The 9,777-nt window shown below is 46.2% G+C and overlaps 1 protein-coding gene across 4 annotated transcripts in view; it reads right to left on the reverse strand.

The window, feature by feature from the left end:
- MPG (N-methylpurine DNA glycosylase) overlaps positions 1 to 9,777 on the reverse strand; it is a 63,425-nt gene that overhangs the window by 8,177 nt on the left and 45,471 nt on the right. For all 4 annotated transcript variants that reach the window (XM_014518634.2, XM_025200618.1, XM_025200616.1 and 1 more), the window contains one exon: positions 2,471 to 2,675. In XM_014518634.2, the coding sequence (XP_014374120.1) occupies positions 2,471 to 2,675 (205 nt within the window). The remainder of the gene's footprint in view (positions 1 to 2,470; positions 2,676 to 9,777) is intronic.

Genomic DNA, 9,777 nt, shown 5'->3' on the forward strand with positions numbered 1-9,777 from the left:
AACATAATAGTCCACAAAGGCGCTTGTTCATCAATACTTGATTTCTTTTAAAATAGCATTTAGAGTAGCTGGCTAAACAGCCACCTCTGATGGGAAGTTTGATATCTGGCTGTTGCCAAAAGGGAAAATATATTCTATTTTAGTTCCCAAGTAATCAGCTGAGGTAGAATTTTTATTTTAGAGCGTGTGTAGATGAAACAGGGGTTTCGCCCTAAATTGAAGTGGTGGTTTTTTAAAAAGATCAGGCTCACCACTTTCCCCCCCACCCCCCTTTGGTGGAGCCTGCCTTCCTGGGTCCCTGCACAGCCTCTGAGCTGCGCGGAGCCTGGTGCTTCACTCCGCAGCTGTAGGGCAGCAAACAAATTCCTCATAGGTGTTTTAGTTTGCTGTGCCTCAAAGTCATATAAAGCACACTATGCCGCCAAATGGCTGGAATTAATGCGCAATACGCCGCTGACATGAAAACTCCAACGCCATTAAAGCGGTGCAAAAGCATTTAACCCACTTGAAAGTGTCGTGCACACATGCCCCTCATTTCATCTACACACACCCTAAGGTATTAAATAATTCAAATTGTTCCACAGATCATGGCATATGGGCTGGATTTCAGCCCTTTCTAGAGGTTTGCTCACTGTAATGATGAAAAGCCATATACAGTTCACTAAAAGAAACTGTGCCCACTTTTATTTCTCAACTTCCACAAAACTTCCTGCCTGCTGTCCTACTCACCCCTTGGAGCAGCCATTTGGCTCCCCAGTGTGCTTCAAGTGATAGAGTCATGATGGCAAAACAACTAAGTGAATTTAAGGTTACTGACATTGCTAAGAGTCTTAAAAATGTCACACTCTCTAAAACTGATCATGAGAGGTCAGCTCCAGTTGTTTTATTTCATCTGTTGTTCTGAGGCATTTACAGAAGTTACATTTTTTGCATGATGAGGTCCCCAGAAGTGCTCTACAGCCATAACGTAGCAAACATTCACAGTTGCACGGTGCTTTTAAAATGGCCAGTCGCATGAAAATTTAACCCTAGTCTGATGAAGCATCAGACAGGAGCACTCTAAGGCAAAGCGCCTTAGGGAACCTGTGTTCAAGTTCCCTGCTAGAGTTAATTTTGGCCAATTCCACCTGTATGCCATGCAGCATTGCAGGCTGGACTGGTGCTTGTGCTGCGGCTGCCCCCAGGGTCATGTCAGAAAGGAGACAGAAAACCTCCGTTTTCTCCCTGCGCAGCATGGAAGTGAGAGGTAGTGGGAGTAGAGAGCCCTCCCCTGCTATGTGCTCCCCAGCCACCCCTGCTGGGTCTTGTGGGAAGAGCCAAGCCAGGCAGCAGGCAGCCAGGCCTGCGAGGTGGGGGGGGCTCCCTTCCCCCCCGCCCAACTCTGCCGCTGTCAAGACACTCATGCAAGGGGGGAGGCAGAAGGGAGCCCTAGCTCCCTAGCTTGTTACCATGACTCCAGAACTGAGGGGGTAAATGCCACTGCTGTAGTTCACCTCCTCACTCACCAGTGAATTTAGCATCAGGGGAAAAAGGGAAGTGAGCAGCAGCAGCAGTATTCATACCTTGGGTTCTGTAGTTATGCCAAAGCAGCAGCTCCAGTAAGAGCCACACTGACAAGCTAGTGAGCTTGAAGAGTCGTTGCACATGTGCCACAGAGCTGAACATGGTGCGACCCCCCTCCTGTTCCCCACCCTCTCCCCACAGATCTGCCCGATTCAAGGTGCCAAATTACCCCAAAATGCTGACAGTTAAGCAACGGACCAAAAATGTTTTATTGCTACTGTCCAGTTGGGTCTGTGTGGCAGTTTTCTAGCCATGTATCTGGCCACGTTTGGTCCTTGTTTTATGCTTTTCCCTTACCAAAGGGAAACAGAATTCTGTCTGTAGTGACTGCTCATCACAGATTGTCTGCTGTCTCATGGCCCCTGCATTTGCCAACAGCTCCTTCTAATTTGAGGAAGTCTGCTGTCTCCTACACAACATTCTGCCATTGCCCTCATTACAGCATGAACATGTTTACAAAGCACCACACCTTGAATATTTACTAGTATACATAATCCCACATATTGAACTGTGTCCCAGAACATCAAAACTGAGAAAATTCATCTTAAGAAGGATGAATCCTAAGAATTTTGGCAAATATAATATTTCAGATTCTAAAGTGGAATTTACTGTCTATACTCAGTATTGCCCAGAGGCCACAGCTAAGCACAGGACCCTGCTTACTACATGTTTGTACAGTGTCTAGTACAGGCAGACCCTGCCAGTAATCCATTTTTAATATTTTCTAGATTGCTAATGGCTATATAACTCAAGTGGCCAAAGCCTCTATTTATCAGGTCACAAGCAAAAAGAGCAGAACCAAGTCAGAGGGGGCAAAGGCTGCTACAGGGCAAGTACAGCTAAGAATATTTACACTGCAAAACCTCCTTGTGCCAGTAACACTACAGCTGTTTCAATCTCTACTTACCCTGGCTGGAAATGTTCATGCAGAAATAGATCCCATAGATCTGATACACGTACAGAGTTCCTGGCTTCATAAACATTGCTGCATTTCTTGGAGTTTGCTTCCCACCTTTTGAATGTGAAGCCTCATCTTCCCCACCCAGATAAGCCTCTGTTTCCACTATCTTCCCCCGGAGTTCTCTGCCATCAGGAAGTTTACGAACTAAAATCTGAAAAATAGGTTAAAAACCTTCTGTTAGAGTGCCCCAATTTGTTAGCAAGCTCCATAGTGAGTAACCAATTAGTTACCGAAAGTGCAGAAAACATGGAGAACCAGAAAAATGACATGATAGGTACTCTTCATGCTCATCCTGTTGTATTTCATATGTGTATTCAGTCAGTGTTTATTCATTTCTGACTCCAGTGTATGAAGATCACAGCATACACAAAGACAGACTACAGGTTGTTCAATGATGAAGATGCAGAGACTTTTACTGTCTGCAAGCCATGGTACACTCCCTCTCATGAACCTATGCTTTCCTGCGTCAAGGTATTAGCAAAAACTACGTCCCCAGGCCAGTATAAAAATTCCAAGCTTCCCATTTCCCCTTTTATATAGATCAATCCACTGCATATTATGTTCCATTGGTACCTCAAGCTGCCCTGTATCTGTCATATATTTATATGTTTCTGCTCTTTCTTTATCTGTATAGGAAAAATATTAAAAACTGTCCCATGCTTGATGCACCTGGTTCCCTTTCTTGGCAGAACTGTGCATTTTGTATCATTTTGTGTTCTTGTACGAGTCTCACATGTGAATTCCAGCTTCAGCTTGTATAAGCAGTTGTGTCAGTCACTGCTCTATTGAGGCCCATACTGGTCAATGCCTTAGCAAATGAGAGTAGTACATGTGCTAATTAATGCTTGTACTAGCTAGTGCGCCAGCATGGCCTACAACCTTCATCTTCCCTAGGCTGGTCTGCAAACCAGTGTGAACTCTTCTAGTTCACCTTGCCTAGGGGCCACATTTCAATACAAATAACTAACTCACTTGGTAGCTTATCCATTAAAGTGCATGAGCAAACCAAATCTCATTTTTAAATGTGTCATAAGGCTGGAACGGACCTCCGGAGATCACCTAGTTCAACCTCCTGCTCAAGGCTGGATCATCACTGATTAAATCATCCCAACCAGGTTTTTGTTCAACCTGCTCTTTAAAAAGTTCAAGGATAGAGATTCCACCTTTTTGGATGGCCTGTTTGAATGCTTAAGTACCCTCATAGTGAGAAAAATCTTCCTAATCACAGAATAATAGAATATTAGGATTAGAAGGGACCTCAGGAGGTCATCTTGTCCAACCCATGCTCAAAGCAGGACCATCCCAACTATATCATCCCAGCCAAGGCTGGGTCTTGGTCTACCTTGGTCTTAAAAACTTCAAGGATGGAGATTCCACAACTTCCGAGTAGCTTGTTCCAGTGCTTCACTACCCTCCTAGTGAAAATGTTTTTCTTAATATCTAACCTAAACTTCCCTAATATTTACCCTATATTTCCTCTTCTGTAGTTTGAGGGCATTGCTCCTTGTCCTGCTGCTTGTAGCCATACAGAACAGTCTATCACAGGTTTGTCAAACATCCAGCCCATGGAGCAATTTCCTTAGACCTACTGGGCTACTGAGAGATGGGGGCCATGGTCTGCTACAAAAACCCCCCAAAAAACAGCAGCCACTAGGCCACAGTAGGCATGGCTTCCAGCAGCAAGAGGGCATGTTCAGGCTGTACTGAGACAGCCCTGCTCACCCTGAGGCTGCTTGGCCCATTGCTATCTACGCACTCTCTGCTGCCAGTCCCACTGTCTCAACCACCGTGTGTGCCAGTCATGCTGGTTCAGCCACTGTCTGTGCCATAGCCCAGGCTAGATCCAACAAGCACCACAGTCTAGACACAGTCCAGAATTAGTTTGACACACCTAGTCTATCATCATCCTTTTTATAAATCAGCCTTCAGAATCAACCTTCAGGTATTTGAAGACTAAATTCCCCCTCAGTCGTCTCTTCTCCAGATTAAATAAGCGCAGTTCAGTTCAGTTCAGTTCCAGCCTTTCCTTGTAAATTATTTTTCTCAGACCTCTAATCATTTTTGTTGTTCTCCACTGGACTCTAATTTGCCCACATCTTCCTTGAAGTATGGTGCCCAAAACTGGACACAGCACTCCAGATGAAGTCTCACCAGTGCCAAATAAAATGGAATAATCACTGCCCTTGACTTGCAAGTGGCATTCATGTTAATACAGCTCAGCAAGCTATTGGATTTTTTAAAGATGAGAGTGTGCTGTTATTGTTTATATTCAGCTTACAATCTGCTATAAAACTCCAGGTCCTTTTCTTCAGTACTGCAGCCTAGCCCAGCAAATTGACCACCTTTTCAGGTAATGGGCAACAATGACCCAACTTGGATCAGACACAGATAAGCAAACATGAGGACCTGGGTGCCATCACCACTTCTTCCCATAGCACAGACAGAGCCTCCCACCACTGAACACCACTGAAGTCTCATGTCTATGGGCCAGACGAAATGGCTCTGTAGGCTGGGACGGGTCTATGGGCTGTAGTTTACCAACCCCTGTGGCCTAGCCAAACATTCCCATTTGTGTTTATGCTTGCAATTGCTCGGTCAGAAGCATAAAACTTCAAATTTGATTTGATTAATTTTGGACCTTATCTTCAGTTTAAGTCTGGATCTTCTGAATACTAATCCCATCTTCCATAGTGTCTGCAACTCCGCTCAGTTTGGTGTCCTCTGCAAATTTGCTAAGTGTACATTAAATCCCACCTTCCAAATTATTAATGAAGATATTAAACACTACCAGACCCAGGACAGATCCTTGAAACCCTACTTAATAACTCCTCCCAACTAAATATCAAGTCACTGAGGACTACTTTTTGAGCACAACAATCCAACTAATTATCCAACCAATTTATCCACCTTATAGAAGTTCCATTCTAGACTGTATTTTTCAGCTTACTAATAAGAATGTCATGGGAGACAGCATCAAAATATGCCTTGCTAAAATCAAGGTATATCATATCCACTACTCTCCCTCATCCATAGAGCCTGTCACTTTCTCATAGAAGAAAATGAGTTCATAGTTTCATAGTTTCTAGGGTTGGAAGGGACCTGAACAGATCATCAAGTCTGAGCCCCTGCCGTGGGCAGGAACGAGTGCTAGGATCATAATACCCCAGTCAGATATATATCCAACCTCCTCTTGAAAACCCCCAAGGTAGGGGAGTCACCACCTCCCTTGGGAGCCCATTCCAAAACCTAGTAGCCCTAACCATAAAGTAAAGCCTCCTGATATCAAGCCTGAACCTACTCTCAATCAATTTGTGTCTGTTATTCCTTGTTATCCCAGGTGGTGCCCAGGGGAACACAGCCTCACCTACTGTCTGCTGGTCCCCCCTGGTGAGTTTATAGGCAGCCTCTTAGTCTTCTCTTGCAGAGGCTGAATAGATTCAGGTCCTTTAGTCTATCTTCATAGGGCCTGGCCTACTGCCCCCTGACTATGAGAGTGGCCCTCCTTTGGACCCTCTCAAGGTTAGCCTCATTCCTCTTAAAGTGTGGCACCCAGAACTGGACGCAGTACTCCAACTGCGGCCTGACCAGCACTGCATAGAAGGGAAGGATCAACTCCCTAGATCTGCTTGTGATGCATCTATAGATGCATGACAAGGTGTGGCTAGGCTTACTGACCACTTCCTCACATTGGCGGCTCATGTCCATCCTGGAGTCAACGATGACTCCACGATCCCTCTCAACAACTGTTGTTGAGAAGGGTGTGCTCTATCCTATAGGTATGTTGCAGGTTCCTTCTCCCTAGATGCAGTACCTTGCACTTGTCTGCGTTGAATTCCATGCTATTCTCATCCGCCCACCTCTGTAACCTGTCTAGATCTAGTTGGATTCTGGCCCTCCCCTCCAGTGTGCCCACTTCTCCCCACATCTTTGTGTCATCAGCGAATTTGGACAGCATGCTTTCCATGCCCACCTCCATCATACATGTCTCTCAATCCATTTTGGCTGTTCCCGATCACCTTCTATTGGCAGTGCAACGCGTAGAGGGTGCATGGGGGTGAACATGCACTCCAAGAGCGCCGGTGCACCTCCTGACCGGACAGGCTCACCACTTAGGCCATGGGCAAGGGGGGCAGGTAGGAGTGCCAGTGCCCCCCCGCAAGTGCTAGCCAATCACTACAGCCGCTCGTAGAAGTGGCTGCAGAGATTGCCCCCCCCGGGCAGCAAGATCAGCTGCAGGGGGACCCCCCCGGTCAGCAGAACTGGTGGGGGGGGGACATGCCCCCCCAACTAAGGCGGCACCAACCGCCCATGCATATAGGTGCTTAGAAATGTGCCTGTATCATACAAAGCAAAATTTATAACACCATAAGCATACAAAATGTAACCTTGTTGATCTACCAAATTTTTTGGTGCTCTTCTTTGTGCTCCCTCCAGTACATATAGTGGGCTCCAGCAAAGAGCACTTACTGCCTGTAGACCCACCAAAATCAACTTTGCACATCACTAAGGGCTAATTATTGTTTAAATCAGAGAAAAACATGGAAATGGTATTATGCATTTTTTTTCACTGGACACAGTGCATTTCACCACCTACATCAAATTATTTGCTAATCATAAAAGGAATATTTTTAAAAGAATACAAAGTTAATAGATTTTTAACTGTTTGGTGTTTAACTTAAGTTCCCATCCAGACATCTTGTTTGGTTTAAAGTACATTTATGAAATGCTCAATGTAGTCTTGTTTGGGCCAAAAACGTTTCATTAGACTACATTCTACACTCTCATATTTAAACACAAGTGGTTTTGGAATTACCTTAAAGAGTTTAATTCCTGTCACATGTTGGTACTAGAATGCTCACACAAATGTTGGCCTGCTCTACTAATGAATCTGCCAGAAGTCTGCATCAAATCTTAGACTAGACATCAGGAGGCGCTACTTCATAGTCAGGGCGGCTAGGATCTGGAACCAACTTCCAAGAAAAGTAGTGCTGGCTCCTACCCTGGGGGTCTTTAAGAGGAAGCTAGATGAACACCTTGCTGGGGTCGTTTGACCCCAGTGCTCTTTCCTGCCATGGCAGGGGGTTGGACTTGATGATGTCAAGGTCCCTTCTGACCCTACAAACTATGAAACTATGAAGTATTTTAATTGTTGCATTTTTAACAACTTCCAAGCTATCAAATAAACAAAAATCAGTGAAATAAGAGTTTACCATTTTCACAGAAAAACTTTTAAAAAGATACTATTTTTTGTCCAATTACACTAGTGGTTTTCAACCTGTGGTCCATGGAACCCTAGGGGTCCTCAGACTCTGTCTAAGAGGTTTGCAAAAGATGACCATGATCAACCAAATGTATGTGAATACCCACACTTACAATTCAAAGGGGTCCGGAACTCCATTCACAAAATCTAAGGGTGTGTGACTATCAGAAACCTTTGCATAATAATTTCAAAATTCCAAAAGGCACAGGAGGCACACACAAAGCTGAATCATGAATCCTGGGTTAACACTCCCCAGGATACATGAGATGTTCAGAAGTTTAAGGACAAATACAAACCCTATTTAAGTGACCTGCATGCTAGGGGATTCTTCTACCTCAGGCCATGAAAATAATTAACTGTTTGTACTGCAGCGCCAGTGTTTACTCTTGTGTTTACACCACTCCTTACAGATAAGGATTGTTTGATGGATACACAAAGTCACAGATCCAACAGTTCTGCCCAACACACATCTTACATATGGGGCAAAGGGAGCACAAAGCATATTGACATTCTATACTTAGCTTTTCCTTAAAGACAAGAAATAGAGCTGGGCATGTGTGGCAGACCAGTAGGGGGTACACCTGTGTTGAGCCACCCACCTCACTGCACCCAACCACCTTCCAGGGCCGACCCCCTTCCTGGAGCACACCTGCAAGCCTGGGGGTAACGCTGCCACCAGCCAGAGTCTAGACTGATCTTGGATGTGCGCCCTCTGGGAAGCACAGGCTTAGTAGTCCTTGAGGGTATTTGACCCACTGCAAGAACTTGGGGTGCTTCCCTCCGTCTGAAGCACAAACAGTGGTGTGACCATCTCACTTCAATATCCATTCCTGTGCTGCCTTGGTGCAGGCGCCTGGTGGTAGGCATGGTGAGGCTTCGTTCAACCGCTGAAAGGGGCCTCGGTCACCCCGGGGAAGACCCCAGAACTCACCTGCCATGACTTTGAATGTGCCTTCAGTGGTGGGGTTCCCCGCTGGAGGTCCCTCAAGATCAAACGCCCTGCCTGATGGATATTCTTGGGGCTCCACCTCCCCTACACCCCTTCCATGCACCAGCCTCCAACGAGCCACCTGATCTTAATGCAGTTGGCTCTCCCGTCTGGATGATCTTTACTTCTTGTGCCTCTTGGGTATCGGATCCTAGTCTCTTCCTTCTTTCCTGAGGGCCACAGGTCTGCTGTGGGTTCACCCCTTTGAGGATGCTTCTCCCACTGCTTGTCAGCTGCTTGTTAACTCTCGTGGGCAGCCCATGTATCAGGGTGGCACCACAATCCCCTCACTATAGGTGTACCAAATAAATAGAAAACAAAAGAAACTGGAAAAACCTTAAAGGAATACGCACAGGTGAGAAAGAAAAAGCAACAGGAATACACAAGAAAAAGAAGGCAGGTAAATCAAAAGGGGAGATCAGGCTAAACTGCCTTTACTCCCACCTTGCTTTAGCACCTGTGTCTGCCTGCGTCTCCCAACGCTGCTCTACTCTCAGTTTTCCCTGAGGGCTTCCTTTTGTCCTTTTCCCAGTCAGCTCCTCTCTGGGTTGCGGGTGTCTGGTGGGGAGAGCCTCTGTTGTTCCCTGCACTTCTGACACTCTTCCTGGAGCGGAATCTTCTTCTGCACGCCAGTGCTGCCTGTAACCAGCATGGAGGTGAGTTATAGTTGCTGCCGCCCGAGAGGTTTTTCCCCAGGCGGGGTCTTCCTCTGCATGCCGGCGCTGCCTACTGCCAGCGTGGAGAGCTCCTGCAGCCTCCGCTGCTTTCCCACTCCCCCATCCTGCTGGCTGGTGTCTGCTTTTATTCCCACCGGCCGGCAATCGCTCATGACATCACCCATCAATCCCAGCTGTAGATAAGCGCGGCTGATGAACCATGTGGGCTTCTCTCATTGGCACTGTTCATCCTGCATTTGGATTCCTTAAGCGGGTGAGTAACTCTTGATTTCGGGGTCTTTCTTCCGTGGGTGTGTAGCCCCTGTCCTGGGTCACCCAATGGCGGGGG

Source organism: Alligator sinensis, unplaced genomic scaffold (genome assembly GCF_000455745.1).
Source record: "Alligator sinensis unplaced genomic scaffold, ASM45574v1 scaffold410_1, whole genome shotgun sequence".
In the NCBI taxonomy this organism is placed as follows: Eukaryota; Metazoa; Chordata; order Crocodylia; family Alligatoridae; genus Alligator; species Alligator sinensis.